The 20,538-nt window shown below is 42.3% G+C and overlaps 1 protein-coding gene across 6 annotated transcripts; it reads left to right on the forward strand.

Moving 5' to 3' along the window:
* Nucleotides 1-384: 384 nt before the first annotated feature.
* Nucleotides 385-20,298, forward strand: LOC112772714 (protein FAR1-RELATED SEQUENCE 5). 6 transcript variants are annotated; one of them, XM_025817702.3, is made up of 8 exons: nt 385-1,059; nt 2,810-3,052; nt 3,345-3,477; nt 14,048-14,110; nt 14,189-14,248; nt 14,535-14,577; nt 15,487-15,531; nt 19,983-20,298. In XM_025817702.3, the coding sequence occupies exons 3-8, from the start codon at nt 3,366-3,368 to the stop codon at nt 20,068-20,070; spliced, it is 411 nt and encodes a 136-aa protein (XP_025673487.1). In that variant the 5' UTR covers nt 385-1,059; nt 2,810-3,052; nt 3,345-3,365; the 3' UTR covers nt 20,071-20,298. The 6 variants fall into 6 exon arrangements, with proteins under 6 accessions (XP_025673487.1, XP_025673488.1, XP_025673484.1 ...); XM_025817703.3 differs by lacking the exon at nt 19,983-20,298 and adding an exon at nt 15,779-16,454; XM_025817699.3 differs by lacking the exon at nt 19,983-20,298 and adding an exon at nt 16,040-16,454.
* The last annotated feature ends 240 nt before the right edge of the window (nt 20,299-20,538 follow it).

Here is a 20,538-nt window from a genome sequence, read left to right on the forward strand (position 1 = left end):
ATCTCGTGAAAATTTAAATCGTAATTTTCGTATGAAGTTGATAATTGAAAGTCATTAAATGATAATTTAATTAAATTTATTAAATTATTTAATAATTATCACTTGAAGATATATTCATTTGAATTTTCATCAATTTATCATTTTTAACTAATTTGATTGATTTAATAGTTAGGCCACTAATTCACTTAAATAAGTATCAAAAATTAAAATTTGATTGTTTTATATATAACAATTTATTAACTAATGTAAATCTTTAAATAAAATCTAAATTTATAACAAATTAATTTTTTGACCGTCAAATTGAAAATACCATAAATAAATTAAAAAAATATCATTTTTAATTAATCCGCACACTCTAATTTAGCGTTGTTCAACCAGGCCGAACTGAATCGGGATTTGGCCGGTTTTCGTATTTTGGACGAAAAGACGCCGTTTTGTTCCTTCAAAAAAAAAAATGAAAAAGAGAACGTAACCCTAAGCTCTCTCACTCACTAGCAGAAGTGCAGAACCAGGCAGCACCGCAGCAACATCTCCTCCATCACTGCCAGACTTGCGCCGTCAAGCCACCGCCATGTCATTGCCGCCGTCGCAGCTGCTCGACGCCACCTTCCCCGCCATGGACGTCTGAACACATTGAAGAACGTAGAGAAGAGAACTCGAACACAGCTGGGAGGAAGCACGAAGCAGCCCTCCATCTCGTTGCCGTTCTTCAACGTCCAGCCACCGCTGCCATCCGCACTGCTACAGCGTCGGCGCAACGCGTCGCCCTTTTTCTTCCGCCTCCTTTTTGGCGGAGCTTCTACCTCTGTTTGGCTGTGATTCCGCCGCTGTCTCACCGAGGCTCTGCCGATGTTCCGCCGTTCTCCAGCCCTCGTCTTCTAGTTCGAGCTGCTTAGCCCTCTGTTCAGCCCTCTCCGTCGCGTGTTCAAGCTGCTTAGCCCTCTGTTCAGCCTCCGTTCCGCAGCCGTTCTGCCGTTGTTCAGCCATCTCCATCACGTGTTAAAGCTCCAGCTACCTCTCCGTGTACTGTTTGAATTTCAGAACGTGCTCCAGCCTAAGGTGATTTCTTTTCCTTCTTGTTCTTTTTTGTATTAATTATTCAGTTGTTGTTTTATTTGATTGTTGTTTTAATGATTAATATGTTGTTCCAGTTCTTGTTTTGTTGGTGGTTTGCTGTATTTTAAAGTTTTAATTGTTCTTGTTATTTTGATTTTCAGTTTTAATTGATCTTATTAACTTGTTAATTTGATAAATTATTTTTTTGGTGCTGTTCTTAGTCTTTTGATTGTTAGATTGTTCTACTGTTCTTGACCTTTTGATAACTTGTTAATTTGATAAATTGTCTTTATTGTGTTTTCCTGTCCTTGATTTGATAAATTGTTCATTGGGTTGCCGTTAACTAAACTTCATATGAGATTAAATGGTTTGTGATTGGTATTTTTTTTTTATCAAAGTGGTGGTGGGGGGCATCACTTGATTGGTGATTCTTCTTGTCCAAACTCGACGAAGCAAATCTGCAGCAAGATTTTGCATATTTTGATGATTGATGACAAACTTTGATGTTGGCATTTTATGTGTGGTTTTTTTGTTATTTAACTTTTGAGTGTGTGTTTGGATTAGAGTTTGATTGTATAAAATTGATTTTACAAATTTGATTTTAATAAAGCGTGAGTTAGTGATAAAGTGATTTATATTTGGTAATTTTGTATCAAAATGGATTATAATAAAATGAATATTGTTTGGATTACATCATTCAAAATTACGTTTAGATAACAATTACTAAAAAAAGACATAAATTTATATCATTCAAAATTATATTATTTTAGTACTCTTTGACTATAATTTCTTTTGGAAAAAAATTTAAATTTATGTGTTAAAATTTAGTATTCTTTTTGTTATAATTTGTTAGTACTCTTCTTTAGTATTCTTTTTGTATTTAATTATATCTTTCTAATGAAATTTATATTATAAAAATCAACAATAATAAATAAAATATATACTAATTTAAGAACATATAATAAAAAATATATAAAGTCAAATAAAAAAATAAAGTTCTATAAAATAGTACGTATTAATAAAAATGATTAAAAAAATTTATATGAACAATAAATACTAAAAATTCTATTAAAAAAATACAATAATATACATAAGTGAACATAAAAAAAACTCTAAACAAAATATTCATACTATTAACAAGAAAAATAAATAAAAAATTGATAAAAAATTAAAACTTAATAAAGAGTATTAATAATAATATTAAAAATATTTGTTTGTAAATCATAGCCATGAAAAAAAAAATTCAAGAATTTTGATGATTGTTTTTGTATCTTTTATTGTAAATGAGATTGAATGGCAAAATTGGTAAAATGTCAATTAATTTTTTAATTTATCAAGTGAACGTAAAAGCTAAATACAAAAGCTACAATTTGTTGCTTCTTGTGAACGAGAGTTCAAATTCAGAATCATGTTCGCGTTTAGAGAAAAAAATTAGCCAAACAAAAATTACAGCATCAAGAAGATTGAACGTGGTTCTTGTGCTTCCAACTATGAGATTATAATATTGTTGTTGATGTAGTACTTTTAATTTGGATGCTATTTTAAAATTTATATTAGACTATAATTATGTTTTAATGTGTTTATTTATATTTTATTTATTATTTTATTATAAAATAGTTATTCCGATTGAAGCATGGTTGAATCGGTTGAATCAATAAATCAGTGAACCAATAGTTAGAGCTGTTCGATGATTGGTTCAGTTTTTCGAACCTTGGTATTTCTGTTAATTTTGTATTGTTTTATTACATTTTAGCTTTCCTCACCAATCGCCTAAGTTCTAACCCACCGCAGCGCAGCACTGCACCCACCATCTCCTCAAACTGTACCCGCCAGCAACATCCCAACGACGGTGGCGATTTCAACAGTATAGTGGCGACAACACCAGCCAACAGCGGCAGCCACTCCACATCCACAACCCATAACCAGCGACAACAGTGGCTGCCTGCTCATCTCATCATTGATTTCAACCACCGATTCCACTTCCCCACCCTCTGTGGTTAGTGCTTTTTCTACTGTTCCATTGTAGTTCCGCAGTTAGATTGATTTTCTTTTCTGGAATTTAATATGATATGTGAATTCATCTTTCCACTTAGTATTTTAGTCACGTATATATTTTCTTTTTAGGAAATTTAGAACATTCGATCATTTTATTTATCATAGTGTATAACCTTAAAAAGTCTAATATTGTGGAATGAAGGTAGTAATGGAGTATCATATTGTAAAGTTTTTGAAGTTTGCAATCTCCAATCCAACTCTGTAACATGTTTCGACTGTTTTTCTTTGAAAAGGAAACGGCAAAAATAAACAAAATGCGGAGGGTTCTGGGAAAGATTTCTGGGTTGCTGAGCAATCGAAATATGATGGGAGTGGATAAAACTGGAAACAAATACTTCACCAAAATGGAAGAGGTTGATGGTATCAGTAAGCGTTTCTCTCTTTCTCCTTATGCATATGCTGCAATTATTCTGGTTTTAATATTGAATGATGTTATTATTTATTTTTATAGATTATATGGGTGATAATGGACTGTGCTATTATTTATTTATTTTGTGGTAAAAGAAGAATTTCATTAAGGTGGAGAGAAGAAGAATACAATTTAGAGGATAAGAGGTCTTCTGTAATAGATAAAAAACAATAAGAATTATCTATAAAGAATAAGTTTCAGTCTCTCAATATGTCTAGGACGGAAAGTCCTCCTTAAAGAGTTACACCAAATAGATGCCAAACATCTATGCCACAAAACTTGCTTGTTAGAAAATTTGTCATTGTAGGTGTGTGCATTGTGCTCCAACCAAATACTCCAAATAGTAGCGTATATTGCACAGTGCCACAATGATTTTGCCTCTTTTCATACTTCTGAAACCAATAAAAACCTAGTTAAGAGGAATTCATCTAAGGTTGCAGGGACCACCCAATATTCATCAAAGATGGCAAACAAATTGTTCAACAAAATCACATGCGAAAATGCAAAAGCAGATGTGAACTTGATTCTGAGTTTTCCAAAAAATAAGACACATTAGGGGAGACAACCTATGTGGCCTTTGAACCTAAACCCTAAACATGCCATTGGTGTTAATTCTGTTAAGCATATCTATCCATATTGAATATTTGACTTTAGAGGGAGCTTTGGACTTCCAAATAGGTTTTGTCAATATGGGAAGAGGTTTTATTTTAGGAATGCATTAGAGATGAATGATTTACAACTAAAACTACCAAGGGAATAAAGAGACCATGACCTTTTGTCGGGGTTGGAATATAAAGAAAAATTATCAAGGAGACTTAAGAGGATCATAAGTTCAGAGGATTCCTTATGATTTAGGTTATGGAAGAATTGGAAGTCCCATGTGAAGAAAGAACCTCGTCTGGTGTAGAAGGCCTGGATAGGGGAGTTATTCAAGGAAGATAGTTAATAGAGATGTAGAAACTCTTAAGAGAGGTATCTTCTATTCAGTGGTCTTCCCATAAGTGATAAGTTAAAACAAGAACTATCACCTACATTCAAAGAAAGCTAGGGTTTAAAAATAGTATAACCTTGAGAAATGAACTTCCAAGGGCTAGAATGAGTAGTATGGGTAGCAGCATTTGCATCCTAACCAGTCCTGTCCAAACCATACTTATTCTTGATAAGTTGATGCCATAGATAGTGAGGTGTTAAAGGAAAGCGCCATAGCCATTTAGCTACCAATGTAACTATATATATGTTTTAGGGTGGTTTCTTTGGTAGCGTCCGCTCCTAACAACCTTGGAAGTATGGCAATATTCGCTTTTATTGGACAAAGGGCCGTTTGAGAAGCTGCAAAAGTTACTTTTTTTTTTTAGCTTTTGATTTATGAAAAGTATTAGTATTAATGTTTGGTGCAATTTTCAAAATCAAATTGTAGTTTTTTAAGAAGTTATTTAAGTGCTTATAGAGAAGTTAAAAAAAAAAACTTCTCTCATAATAAAAAAACTTTTTATCACATTTCTTTTAAAATAAGCACTTTTAGAACTAGAAAATCAAACACAAAATAACTTATTTATAAACTACTTTTAATATAAGTATTTATTGTTTAAGCTATTTTTTTAAAAAGAGCTTAATTAAGCTGTGATTCGGCCCGGCCCAGTTGGCACAATGCCTCGACCCGGGCGGTCGGCCTAACAAGGCCGTCAGACCCGAACCGGGAAATCGACCCGGACACCTATTCCCCAGCAGCCAGCCACATGACAGCTGGGACAAGGAAGCTTCCTGGAAGGTGGATCTGCCCTTGTGGGACTCACCCTACTGACAGAGTATATATGGGGAGGGCCTTATCCCTCCCCCACGTTACGTGACAATCCCTTTACTTTTACTGCCATCTGTACGGTATCTGACTTGGGCGTTGGAGTCCTTTTTGCAGGTGGCTCCCCCTCTCCAGCACAACTGCTTGTGAGGTCGTGAGGTCCCGTTTTCTACTCTCCTATACCGTAGCCCGAGAGATCCATCTGTTCACCATCAACGTAGACCAGGCTCCCACCGTCACTCACCCTCTTTGTCCATCCGATCCGTTTGATACCCGAGTCACCGAACATTTAGCGCCGTCTGTGGGGACCTGGCGTGAATGGATTTCCTATTAGGTCCTATGGAAGGAGATGATGGAGGCGAGCCACGTAGGGAGGAAGTGGTTCCCCGAACCAGTGGGGTAGCCTCCTTGGCTTCTTCTCGTGAGCACACGAGACCCCCCCTCGGCGAGGAGAGCCTTCCTCCCGCTCCCGTGAAAGGCGTCCCTTCGGAGGGACGGGGAGCGACTATCCGCGGATAATGCAGGAGCTGCGCTACAGGGTGCAGAACCTGGAACGGGAGCTAGCGGGTAGAGAGCACTATTAGCCTGCCCCGAGACAACATCGTTCCTCATCCCTTCAAAGGAGGAGGGAAACCAGAGGGAGAAGCCTCCGAAGAGACCGCTCTAGGGGCACACCGTACTACCGGTCCGATCCAGAAAGCCAAGGGGAAAGTAGAGAGGTGCCGAGGAGGCGGCAAGACCCTATAATCTATACCCCCCGGCCTCCGGCGAGACGCACTGAGAAGGAAAACCGAGAGGATAGCAGAGAGAGACCAAGGAGAACGCCACGACGCCCTGTGATCATGGGGTAACCCCTTTCCACCACTCCATTCTCGAGGTCCGGCTTCCGAAGCATTTCGATAAGCCGACGGACATGAGATATGACAGCACCCAAGATCCTCAAGAACATCTAACGGCCTTTGAGGCCAGGATGAATCTGGAAGGTGTGGGTGATGAAGTGAGGTGTCGAGCCTTCCCCATGACTTTAGCAGGGTCGGCAATCCGCTAGTTCAACGCTCTCCCCCAAGGCTCTGTGACAATTTTTGCGGACATAACCCGCGCCTTCTTGGCTCAGTTTACCACGCGTATTGCTAAAGCTAAGCACCCGATCAACTTGATAGGGGTAACGCAGAGAAGCGGGGAACCGACCAGGAAGTACCTAGATAGGTTCAATGATGAATGCTTGGAGATTGATGGCCTAACCAATTCAGTGGCCAGTTTATGCTTGACGAACGAGTTGCTGAATGAGGATTTCAGGAAGCACCTTACCACCAAGCCCGTGTTGACGATGCAAGAAATAAAAAATGTGGCTAGGGAGTATATCAATGACGAAGAGGTTAGCCAAGTCGTGGCAGCCAACAACCGGCAGTCCGCCTATAACCGGCAGTCTTCCTATAACCCTTCCCGTCATCCCGGTAACTGGGAAAGGTCGAAGGAGCACTCCAAGGACGGAGGGCCAGCTAAAGCCTTCAAGCCGTTCTCCCGGGTAGGGAAGTTTACTAACTACACTCCCTTGACAGCCCCGATCGTCGACGTGTACCAGCAAATAGCCGACAAAGGGATCCTGTTGAAGCCCCGACAACTCAAGGATAGAACTGGAGGGAACAAAAACCTCTACTATGACTACCACAAGGGCTTCGGCCATAAGACCCAAGATTGTTTAAATTTGAAAGATGCTTTGGAGCAGGCGATTCGGGAAGGTAAGCTGGCAGAGTTCTCACACCTCATAAGAGAACCCAGGAGGCGGGATTGTGACCGATCTGGTGACGACAGGAGCCGTGCCGTGAGACCAAGGCAAGAGCCCGAGGAGGACAATGAGTGCGGCCTTACTATTGTGAACGTTGTAGTCGGGAGAGACGTTGCTCCTAGGTTGAAGTCAGCATGTAGGAAAGATGCCAAAGTCTTGACTGTGTCATTGTCTAGCCCCGTGCCTTCCTCCAGGAGAGTCCCGTCAATATCATTCGGACCAGAGGACCAATGGTTCGACGACTTGCTGGAGAACCCTCCTATGGTGATCACAGCAAGGGTGGGAACTGGTCTGGTCAGGCAAATTCTTGTAGACACCGGAGCTAATTCGAACATCATGTTTCGTAACATGTTTGATGCTCTAGGCCTCCGAGACATCGACCCGAGAACCCATCAACACGGTGTGGTCGGCTTAGGCGATAACTTTATCAAACCTGATAGAATAGTCTCTCTACCAGTCTCCATAGGAGGAGGTCGAGGGAAGAGGTCGGTAATGGCGGAGTTCATTGTTCTAAGGGACTCCACGGCCTCCAACCTCATATTGGGAAGGAAAACCATCGAGTTTGGAGCAGTGATTTGTACCAAACTACTGATGATGAAATTTGTTGCTGATGATGGGTCGGTCGGATCCATCAGGAGAGATTTGGAAACGGCGGTCGCATGCGACAACGCCAGTCTCTCCCTAAGAAAAAAGTCCAAAGAGGCATCCCGGGTCTTCCTAGCTGATCTAGACGCCAGGGTCGACGACAAGCCCAGGCCAGAACCTGAAGGAGATCTCGAGAAGTTCAGGGTTGGCGACTTAGAAGAAAAGTTCACATTCGTAAACAGAAATCTCCCTCATGACTTAAAAGAACCACTGGTGGAAATGATTCAAGCAAACGGCGATCTGTTCGCTTGGACACTAGCCGACATGCCGGGAATTGACCCCCAATTTATGTCCCACCACCTTGCCGTGAAGGCAGAAGCTAAACCAGTGTTATAAAGAAGGAGGTAAATCTCCCAGGAAAGGGCTGACGAGGTGGCCAGGCAAACGGCCAGCTTGCTAGAAGCAGGGTTCATCCGAGAACTGGACTACTCGACCTGGCTGTCAAACGTAGTCCTAGTTAAGAAAGCCAATGGAAGGTGGAGAATGTGCGTGAACTATTCCAATCTTAATAAGGCATGCCCCAAGGATTCCTTCGCCCTCCCTAATATTGATGCTCTTGTAGACGCGGCCGCGGGGTATCGGTTTCTGAGTTTCATGGACGCATACTCTGGGTACAACCAGATACCGATGCACCGGCCAGACGAGGAGAAAACGACATTTATAACGCTAGGGGTACATACTGCTACAAGGTGATGCCTTTCGGACTGAAAAACGTAGGAGCTACATATCAAAGGCTGATGAACAAGGTACTTAGCGAGCTTATCGGCAAGACGGTAGAAGTGTACGTTGACGAGATCTTGGTGAAGACCACCCGGGCCGAAGACCTCATCAGTGATCTAAAGACCGTGTTTGCATCTCTTTGGCGGCACAACATGAGGCTTAACCCTCTCAAGTGCGCCTTCGCCATGGAAGTCGGGGAGTTCTTGGGCTTCATGATAAACCAAAGAGGAGTGGAAGCCAACCCAGAGAAATGTGAAGCAATCCTCCAGATGAATAGCCCGGGGTGTGTCTAGGACATACAAAGGTTAGCCGGAAGGCTTACTGTCCTGTTGCGTTTTCTCGGTGCGTCGGCAACAAAGGCACTCCCATTCTTCAACCTGATGAAAAAAGGGATTGCGTTTGAATGGACCCAGCATGTGAGGAGGCTTTCCACCATTTCAAGAGAATACTGTCGGCACCTCTTGTTCTCGGGAAACCCAAGGACTTCGAAGCATTGTATCTGTACCTAGCCGTAACCGATGAGGCCTTGGTGGCCGTCTTGATACGGGAAGAAGGGAGGGCCCAACAGCCAGTGTATTTTGTTAGCAAAACACTCCAAAGAGCGGAGCTGAGATACAGTAAGTTGGAGAAGTTGGCGTATGCGCTGCTAACCTCATCCAGAAGGTTACGTCAGTATTTCCAAAGTCATCGTATTGTCGTCAGGATGGATCAAGCAATACGTCGAGTCTTGCAAAAACCCGATCTGGCGGGACGGATGATGACCTGGGCAATTGAGCTATCCCAGTACGACTTGCAGTACAAGCCGAGACATGCGATCAAAGCCCAGGCCTCACGGGGGACCCTCACGAAGCTCCGGGAACACGGTGGAAGCTCCACGTTGACGGAGCCTCCAACCAAACGTCTGGAGGAGGAGGGATAATTCTCGAGAGCCCATTAGGAATAGTGTACGAACAAACCATCAAGTTTGAGTTCTTGGTCTCCAATAACCAGGCGGAATACGAAGCCCTTATCAGCGGCCTGCTACTGTCAAAGGAAGTGGGGGTGACAAGGGTAGAAGTGAACAGTGACTCTCAGGTCGTCACATTCCAGATCAACGGGATGTATCAGGCCAAGGACCCCTTACTACAAAAATACCTGGAAAAGGTTAAGAACTTGAGCAAGGACTTTGAAGAAGTCGTGGTACAGCATGTCTCAAGGGAAAGGAACACGTGCGCCGACCTCCTATCTAAACTGGCCAGCACAAAACCGGGAACGAGAAACCGTTCCTTAATTCAAGGCTTGGTAAAAGAACCAACAATCGCCCTGTGCAACCCGTGTAGACGTCGATCCGTCGTGGGTCGCCCCCGTCACCGAATTCTTGGGAAGTGGCAAACTCCCTGACGACCACAAGAAGGCAAAGGAATTGAGAAAGGAGGCAGCCAAATACACAATAGTGCAAGGCCAACTGTTTCAGAGAGGGCTGAGTCAACACCTATTGAAGTGCCTACGACCCGACCAGATAGACTACGTCCTCAGGGAGGTCCACGAGGGTTGTTGCGGCCATCACATAGGGGGGAAGGCTTTGGTTCGGGAGCTCGTCAGAGCCGGTTACTATTGGCCCACGATGATGGCTGACGCCCAAGAATTCGTCAGGAGATGCAAAAAGTGCCAAGAAAACACAAATTTCCAGAAGGCGCCGGCATCCGAACTCAGCCTGCAAATGGCCTCCTAGCCTTTTAGCCAATGGGGGATCGACCTCCTGGCCCCTTCCCAGTTGTCCTTGGACAGGTCCCCGAAAGGCATCACCTTATAGCAGTATGTACCCCCTGGCATTATGAACGCCGTTTTCTCCTCGTTTGGCCAGTGCATCGGTATCTGGTTGTAGCCAGAATATGCGTCCATGAAACTCAGAAACCGATACCCCGCGGCCGCGTCTACAAGAGCATCAATATTAGGGAGGGGAAGGAATCCTTGGGGCATGCCTTGTTAAGATCGGAATAGTCCACGCACATTCTCCACTTTCCATTGGCTTTATTGACTAGGACTATGTTCGACAGCCAGGTCGAGTAGTCCAGTTCTCGGATGAACCCTGCTTCTAGCAAGTTGGCTGTTTGCCTGGCCACCTCGTCAGCCTTTTCCTGGGACATTTTCCTCCTTCTCTGTGCCACCGGTTTAGCTTCTGCCTTCACGGCAAGGTTGTGTGGCATGAATTGGAGGTCAATTCCCAGCATGTCGGCTGGTGTCCAAGCAAACAGATCGCCGTTTGCTCGAATCATTTCCACCAGTTGTTCTTTCAAGTCATGAGGGAGGTTTCTGTTCACGAAGGTGAACTTTTCTTCCGAGTCGCCGATCCTGGCATCTAGATCAGCTAGGAAGACCCCGGATGCCTCTTTGGACTTTTTTCTTAGGGAGAGACTGGCGTTGTCGCATGCGACCGCCATTTCCAAATCTCCCCAGATGGATCTGACCGACCCATCATTAACAACAAATTTCATCAGTAGTTTGGTACAAATCACTACTCCGATCTCGTTGATGGTTTTCCTTCCCAAGATGAGGTTGTAGGCCGTGGAGTCCCTTAGAACAACGAACTCCGCCATTACCGACCTCTTCCCTCGACCTCTTCCTATGGAGGCTGGGAGGGAGACTATTCCATCAGGCTTGATAAAGTTATCGCTTAAGCCAACCACACCGTGTTGGTGGGTTCTCAGGTCGGTGTCTCGGAGGCCCAGAGCATCAAACACATTACGGAACATGATGTTTTAATCGGCTCCGGTATCTACGAGGATTCGCCTGACCAGACTAGTTCCCACCCTTGCTGTGATCACCATAGAAGGGTTCTCCAGCAAGTCGTCGAACCATTGGTCCTCTGGTCCGAATGATATTGACTCTCCTGGAGGGAGGCGCGGGGCTAGACGATGACACAACCAAGACTTTGGCATCTTTCCTACATGCCGACTTCAACCTGGGTGCTAACGTCTCTCCCGACTACAACATTCACAATGGTGAGGCCGCGCTCATTATCCTCCTCGGGCTCTTGCCTTGGTCTCACGGCGCGGCTCTTGTCGTCACTAGATTGGTCACGATCCCGCCTCCAGGGTTCTCTTATGAGGTGAGAGAACTCTGCCAGCTTACCTTCTTGAATCGCCTGCTCCAAAGCATCCTTCAAATCGAAACAATATTGGGTCTTGTGGCCGAAGTCTTTGTGGTAGTTGCAGTAGATGTTTTTGTTCCTTCCAGTTCTATCTTTAGGTTGTCGGAGCTTCGACAGAATGCCTTTGTCAGCTATTTGCTGGTACACCTCGACGACCGGGGCTGTCAAGGGAGTGTAGTTAGTAAACTTCCCTACCCGGGGGAACGGCTTGAAGGCCTTTAGCTGGCCCTCCATCTTTGGAGTGCTCCTTCGACCTTTTCCCGTTATCGGGATGATGGCAAGGGTTATAGGCGGACTGCCGCTTGTTGGCTGCTACGACTTGGCTAACCTCTTCGTCATTGATATACTCCCTAGCCTCATTTTGGATTTCTTGCATCGTGCACACGGGTTTGGTGGTAAGGTGCTTCTTGTAATCCTCGTTCAGCAACCCGTTCGTCAAGCATAAACTGGCCACTGAGTCGGTTAAGCCGTTAATCTCCAAGCATTCATCATTGAACCTATCCAGGTACTTCCTGGTCGGTTCCTCGCTTCTCTGTGTTACCCCTAACAAGTTGATCGGGTGCTTAGCTTTAGCAATACGCATGGTAAACTGAGCCAAGAAGGCGCGGGTTATGTCTGCAAAAGTTGTCACGAAGCCTTGGGAGAGAGCGTTGAACCAGCGGATTGCCAGCCCTGCTAAGGTCACGGAGAAGGCTCGACACCTCACTTCATCACCCACACCTTCCAGATTTATCCTGGCCTCAAAGGCCATTAGATGTTCTTGAGGATCTTGGGTGCCGTCATATCTCATGTCCGTTGGCTTATCGAAATGCTTCAGAAGCCGGACCTCGATAATGGAGTGGTGGAAAGGGGTTGCCCCCATGATCACAGGGCATCGTGGCTTTCTCCTTGGTCTCTCTCTGCTATCCTCTCTGTTTTCCTCCTCAGTTTGTTTCGTCGGAGGCCGGGTGTAGCTTATAGGGTCTTGTCGTCTCCTCGGCACTTCTCTACTTTCCCCATGGCTTCTCCCTTTGATTTCTCTCTGCCCACTAGCTCTCGTTCCAGGTTCTGCACCCTATGGCGCAACTCCTACATTATCTGCGGATAGTCGCTCCCCGTCCCTCTGAAGGGACGCCTTTCCCGGGAGTGGGAGGGAGGCTCTCCTCACCGAGGGGGGGATCTTGTGCACTCACGAGAGGAAGCCAAGGAGGCTACCCCTCTGGTTCAGGGAACCACTTCCTCCCTACGTGGCTCGCCTCCATCATTGCCTTCCATAGGACTTAATAGGAAATTCATTCACGCCAGGTCTCTACAGACGGCGCCAAATGTTCGGTGACTCAGATATCAAACGGATCGGATGGACGAAGAGGGTGAGTGATGGTGGGAGCCTGGTCTACATTGATGGTGAACGGATGGATCTCTCGGACTATGGTATGGGAGAGTGGAAAGCGGGACCTCACGACCTCGTGAGCAGCTATGCTGGAAAGAGGGAACCACCTGTAAAAAGGACTCCGACGCCCAAGTCAGAGACCATACAGATGGCAGTAAAAGTAAAGGGATTGTCACGTACCGTGGGGGAGGGGTAGGGCCCTCCTCATATATACCCTGTCAGTAGAGTGGGTCCCACAAGGACAGACCCACCTTCCAGGAAGCTTCCTTGTCCCAGCTGTCATGTGGCTGGCTGCTGGGGAATAGGTGTCTGGGTTGGTTTCCCAGTTCGGGTCCGACGGCCTTGTTAGGCCGACCGCCCGGGTCGGGGTATTGTGCCAACTGGGCCGGGACGAAACAGTACTTTTATATGAGAATGTGATTGTAGCTGTTCGATCAAATTATGTGTACATTAAATTTATAATTAACAAAGTCATATTAAAAATCATTCTTACATGGTAACCACTTGGTTTATATCCTAATTCTTTAACATGAATGTAGTTCTAATAAATTGTTTAAAGGAATGGAAATATGTTTGATTTGTCTTCTTTTTTTCGGTGGTTTTTTCTTGGCCAAGGCTTTCTACTTTTTTGGTGAGGGTGGTTGTTTTTTGTTTGAGGTTTAAATGGGGTTAGGATTATAAAGGGATGAATAAATAAGAGATAGTTGTTCATCAATATTTTCAACCAAAACTAATCCATGAGTTGGTTACTCCTATTTGTAACTTTGTAATGGAATAACAAAATCTTAAACTAAATAATGGCTTGTATTGTTTACTGAGAAGTGAAACTTTTATGAACAGGCTTTTTGGCAGAACAACTTATACTATTGCAGTAGCGCTTGATAACACTTTCTTATTCCTCTCAGGAAATGATGGAATTGGAAGCAAGGCGTGAACGTGTTAGACAAAATGTTGTTCGTGTGTGTAACTTATATTTTCACGTTAGCTAATAAGTGTAACAAAACAATAATTTTTTCGTAAAAGTCTAGGTCTACAGTCCCCAACACTTTCTTCTTTTATTTGTGTGTTTCTTTTTCTTTAAGTTCTAAAGAGAGAAGAGGAAAGGAGGGCCAAAGAAGGAAGTACAGGCAAACGTGTCAGCCCTGGTTAGATGCTTAAAATTTTGTTATATTCCAAATTTTCTTCTACTTCTTGATTTATTGATTAATTGAAGTTTGATGCAGGAAAAGTTGCTGGTCCAGACTTGAAAAGTTTTATCCGGCAAATTCCAGTTGGCTCAGAAGGTCATCATACATTGCTTTTCTTCTTAAATTATTTGATTCTTTTTTATTTTTTATTTTTTTGAAGCTCACCTTTTTATCTCAAGTACTTAAACTTTTCTGACCTCAAAGCAGAATAATAGATGAATTTTTTTTTTTTCCATAAAAGAAGCCAATAAATTTTTATCACTCTCTGCAAATGATTTACTGATTTTTAGGCTTTGCCATCCAGCATTGAGGTTTCGTACAATTACTATGTATTAATAAACCAGCTCTCCCATTAATACAATTTGACATAATTGCATTATAGGTAGTGAGACTGAAGAATCATCTTGGGCAAGGGGTAGCTTGAGGTGAGTCTTTTTGGAATTGATGGATCAATAGACAAATATCTATTTGAAATTGAAAATGCACATGCTTTGTCATGTTGTGTCTGCAGTCTTGTTTTTTGCTGAGTTCTTATTTTCGAATTTTCAACTTGTGTTGCTTTTAGGCTGGGTTCAAGTCATGCTTCGGGCTTGGTGAAATTAGTGATAAATTGTTAACCTTATATACTTCAACTAATATTTTTTTATATTATATAATATTATTTTTCCATTGTAATAATTTATTTTGGTACAAATATTGTATAATATCTATTGAATTTTATCTCTAACTTTTGATATTCCATTACTTTACTATGTGTAATGTCTAAAATTATATCCATTTGTCCTGGTCCTTTTTGGGTCTATTTTTTTGGACTGGGATGAAGTTTAGGTCTTGAAAAGACCCATCCAAGAAATGGGGTCGGGTCGGGGACTGGGTCTGGGTCTGGGTTTGGGTTTAGCTAAACCTGGTCCAGCCCATGTTCCAATGGCTGTATTTTGGTTTAGCTTCTCTAAGGAGTAAAATTAATTACTATACATACCTAGTCCTAGCGGCTAGAGTGCATCTCTGATGTTTACCAAAAAAAGAAAAAGAGAGTGCATCGCTGATGCTGTACTCTAGAAATTTCATCTTCTATACAAGGTACTTCATTCTTCTTTAGATGTTCTTCATTTTGTGTGACCTGAAGGTCACGGTTTAAGCTGTAGAATTTGCGGATGACTTTATCAGATTACGTTGCATACATTACACCCTTTGGGTGCAATCTTTTCCTAGCTTATTTTCTCCAATTTCCATATCGTATTTGTTATTAAGTAATGCTTTTATTTTTTTTTTTTCATATAAAATACTTTAGAAGTAACCATTCAACATATAGTAATTACATACTCTTTTTGCAGGTTCACTCAAGAGAACAAAACTGAGAAAGAAAAAGTGGAACCTAAGTAAGTTCACAGCAACATGACTGGATATTCCAAGTCAATTAACATTAAAATGAGCCAAAATTCTGTAAATCACATTTTCATTTGGAGATCTATATAAAAATCATAACTCAGCTAATTGATACAAATCTATGCTATAAATACAATTATTCAAACATGTTGAATTTCTTAAAGTAATCATTTCCCAAGCTTTTGGGTTATGATATATAATTTCTGAACTTTCTTATTTGCTCCTTAATATATTGTTTAGGTCCTCAGAGTCAACAGGATCTGGTGCAACTTTTAGGCCCGGAACCTGGCAACCGCCAACTTGAGTTTTTGTTACAATAAAGAGGAGCCTTTTTGACATCAACATTCTTGTGTGTTAGCCTCATGCTATGTTTTTTAGAAATTACATGCTTGGTTTATTTTCTTGCCAAAAATTTTTTGACAATTTTTCCCGTACAAAGTACAAAATTGTAGTATTTCCTTGGTCATTCATAAACATCAATTCAACAAATGTGAACACCAGAACAAGCCAACATGAGGGTACAGCCAAAACAATGGTGCACTATGGATTTATGATGTGGGAAGCTCTAAAATCAAAGGACCAAACATGCATTTGGATCACAGCTTTTCGGTTAAGTCTCCTGCATTTCATTTGAGCTCAGGATCGCATTCAACTCTCATTTTTCAACCTTTTTTACCTCGATTGTAGAAATCATGACCTATTGCTTTTCATTTAGCTATTTATCTTTTAAATGATAGATTTGGATCCACCATATAGTTAAGGTTCGAGGCATAGCTGCAGTTAGTTACAATGAGAAAGGCATATCTGAACTTGATAGACTCGTATGTTATCAGAGGATAGATAACTTATCTTTGTATGACTGTAAGTTCTGTCTAAGCATCGAGGATTTGGATTCATAAAAAGTTTAATCTCTCTCTCTCTCTCTCTCTCTCTCTCTCTCTCTCTCTCTCTCTCTCTCTCTCTCTCTCTCTCTCTCTCTCTCTCTCTCTCTCTCTCTCTCTCTCTCTCTCTCTCTCTCTCTCTCTCTCTCTCTCTCTATTGGAATCTATGTCGGCGACTCAGCTGGGAAGAGCAGAAGAATAGTGGAACGGTAGGGTTCGCGCCATCGTTGCCTCTCCTCTGTCTCCTTTGAAGTGCCCCTTCGATCTCTCTCAAGGGTGGAACCCTTGAACTATGGAGGCTGGTTCTGGATCTCTGACTCGCCTGGTGTCCCTTGTGTCTGCTGGGTTGCGTCGTTGCTCTTCGGAAACGGTGAAATTTGGCTCCTGTTCGTTCCTATTCTGTGCTCTTACATTGGTGAGTATAATTTTTTTAGCTTTGTTCTATATCGGAGGAATATGCAATTATGCTGAATTTGTTGAGATGGTTGTTAATCTGTTGTGTTAGGCATTGGATATACTGGTTTTGTTTCCCAAAAAATGCACAGAGTTGCTTAAATTGAATTTTTAAAAGTAAGTTAATACCTCTATTATGATGCTTAGGAACAAGATGAACCCTGTAATCGACCGCCGAAAAAATTGTTTATTAGGGGCTGATTGTGATTGGAACAAAAGCAGATCCTTATGGCTTTACCAAGAATAGTAAACTTAATAAAATATTTAACCGTTGTCATGGTCTTGAGGTCCCGATGCTGTAAAATCAAATAACCAAACTTATGCTTTTGAAAACAAAACTATGTGCGTTTAGTATAAATGATTTTGGTTAAACTGAATTTGATATATTCTTTTAGCAATTCTCTTCTGGTCAACCTTAACCCAAAAATTAAGAAATTATCTTTGTAATGTTAGAAACCAATGAGTCAACCAATTTATTTAGACCATACACTGTGATAAACTATTGACTGACGACTATGGACTTCGCTTAATGCTAATTTAAGTTGCAATTTTCTCCATTTAAGTTAATTCCATAAGCGACGTGTACAACATGCTTTGTTCCTCAATGGATTTTTTTTAAATCCAGGGATGTCTGATAGTGAGTCGGATTTGGATGATGGCAGCACGTCAGAGTTGTCAGGTCATTGGACTAATGGTTGGAGCACCGATTCGGGAGATGGGGAATGACTTGAACGGGTTGGAGGAACCGCTGACTGAGGAAGGGGATAGTGGCCATTCCGACAGTGAATACGACGGCAGGGATGGTGGTGGAAGCTATATGCATGCTGCTGCAGAGGATCATGCAAACTCCGAGAATGTCATGGGTAAACAATTCAGTTGTCCAGACCCTGTGATTGCTTTCGTGTTGTTATCTGCAGAATTTAATGGGATTGAAGATGCGTATGCAAGCTATGTCGCGTATGCAAAGGGAATTGGCTTTGCAGTGCGAAAGGGAGATTCTATTAAAGACAAGGAGGGGAATATTGTTAGGAAGTTTTTCTACTGCAATCGGCAAGGGCTGCGTGAAAAGAAGCATTACGAGCGAGTTGATAGAAAAAGGACTCATAAACCGGAGACGAGAACGAATTGCAATGCCAAGCTTGTGATGTTTCTAGAAAAAAGTTGTAGGAAATGGCGGACGAAAACATTGGTCGAGGAACATAATCACGAATTGGCACCCCAAGAGTTCACTAATGTCATGGCTCCACATAGGAAGATCCCTGAAGGGCACAAAGCGCATATACATAGCATGCATGATGCTGGGTTCAAAACAACTCAAATAATGGGCTTCTTTGCCCACATGTGTGGTGGATATCGGAATCTTAACTTCATTATTAAGGACTTGTATAATTATATGGATGGAGTTAGGCAATCAAGGATTGTCGAGGGAGGTGCAGCCGCAGCAATAAGCTACTTGAAGGGCAAGGCTGAGTTGGATCCGATGGCAGTTGTGCAGTACTCTTATTGCGTTGAGAAGCACCTTGGGCACCTATTTTAGTCAGATGGTAACATGCAGCATGACTATGAATGCTTTGATGATGTGTTAGCATTTGACTCAACGTACAGAAAAAACTTATATAACAGACCTCTTGTGATCTTTTCTGGCACCAACCATCATAGACAGACAATTATTTTTGGGTTCGGTTTGCTAGAGGACGAGAAGATTCCTTCCTACAAATGGTTGTTAAGTAGCTTCTTGGAGGTAATGAGGCACAAGGAGCCGAAAGTCGTTGTCACAGATGGCGATGAATCCATGCGAGAGGCCATTAGAGGTGAATTCCCTAGTGCGACACATAGACTATGCACCTGGCATCTTGCTCGAAATGCAGTTGTTAATATTAAAGACAAAGATTTTTGTGCTGCGTTTAAGACTGCTGTGTATGGTCACTTTGATATGGAAGAGTTTGACAGATATTGGGTGGACATGATCACATCATTCGGTTTAGAGGACAACGATTGGGTCGCAAAGACATACGAAAAGAGAGAGATGTGGGCAAATGCTTATTTGTGTGAGAAGTTTTGTGCCGGCATACGAACCACTTCTCGGTGCGAGGGTATTAATTCATCACTTATGAAATTTATCAAGTCTGGGAATTGCTTACTTGAGTTAGTTGAGAACCTGGATCGAGTAGTTAAAGATTACCGGAATAACGAGTTCATTGCAGATTACAAGACTCTTTACTCAAATCCGGTGTTGACAACGGGTCTTGAAGCATTGGAAAGATCTGTGAGCAAGTTCTACACGAGGGAAATATTCTATGAGGTGCAAAAACAGATTGAGGGAGTTGGGCCATTGTTAGTGTTGCACAGGGACAGTATCGGTGGCACGGAGAAGTTCATGTTCCGAAAGTATCGAAAGCCCCATCATGTAGACTCGGTTTTCGTGGATAGAAGTTGTGATAAGTATGAATGTTCTTGTAAGTTATGGGAGAGATTAGGGATACCTTGCTGCCATATATTTTGTGTCTTGAAAGAGCTAGAGAAAGAAGAATTGCCGAGCCGATTGGTCCTGCGCAGGTGGTGCAAAGATGCCAAGGTCGCCGATAGTAGTAGTCAGCATGCCTCAGTCAATCCCACGGATGGATTTCGTGTTAGATATGGTGCATTGTGGAGTGCCTGCCTGTCACTGTGTTTTACAGCCGCGCAATGCACGGAAACATACAACACTGCCATGACAGAGGTAGCCAGAATGTCGAGGGAGTTTGAATCTCTAGGTGACATAGGGCAAAGGAGCAGTCGTGTTCAAGTAGGAGCGGATGAAACTCACATTCTCGACCCAAAGGTTATCAGGTCCAAGGGTGCACCTCGGGGGAGCACAAATGCGAATAACGGGAGGCACTGTAGGCGGTGCCTCGGATTAGGCCACGACAGAAGAAATTGCACTGCCATGGATGACGATGTTGTTGATGAGGTATGTATTTGTTGATTAATTCCTGGTATTCTGGTGATCCGTATGCGCTTGATGTGGTAATTCTTGACATTTATACTTGTTACTTATGTCATGATAGTTCTAGTGCATTAATGTTTTGAACTATACCATTTGATTGCACAAGCGATTTTTTTGTTTGCAGGGTGGTGGATCCGGCTGTAGGCCAGTTTATACTTCCGGAAAGAGGTCACAACGAAAGTAGGTTCATGGTCATGACTGCATGTGATTGAAGTCTTTAGGTGGTTAGGAAAAATTTACATAGTTGTACCTTGGTTGTTCAATGTAAATGATTCTAGTTGTGCTGTCAATTTAGTTGGTTTTTTTGGTAGGTTAATGTGATGTAAACATTGGTTATTATGTGATGGTTGTCCCATGAATGAGACCTTTTTGAGGCATTACTTTTGGTGTTGAGTGCAAGTAGTTTGTTCTATTCCTGTCATAGCTCCTTCATTTTGATTTTAGCCATTATTAAGGCAGGTTTTTTTTCTTATCTTTTGTTATTGTGAAGAATTTTTAAGCCACGCAGTAACTTATGTCATTCACTTACTTATGTAGTTCCAAGTTTTGAATTTCTTTTTTTGAGCATGTCTAAACTGTTGGCCATTTAAATAAGGCTAGAATTGTAACTAAAAGAAATCATTACTTAACATTAGGCATTTGTGCAATCTAACTTTTCATCAACATCAAATCACCAATAA

Source organism: Arachis hypogaea, chromosome 18 (genome assembly GCF_003086295.3).
Source record: "Arachis hypogaea cultivar Tifrunner chromosome 18, arahy.Tifrunner.gnm2.J5K5, whole genome shotgun sequence".
Classification (NCBI taxonomy): Eukaryota; Viridiplantae; Streptophyta; class Magnoliopsida; order Fabales; family Fabaceae; genus Arachis; species Arachis hypogaea.

What these genes read in the sequence shown, in the direction of transcription:
- LOC112772714 (XM_072225632.1), top strand. Translation starts at nt 18,422, where the DNA reads ATGCAGCATGACTATGAATGCTTTGATGATGTGTTAGCATTTGACTCA.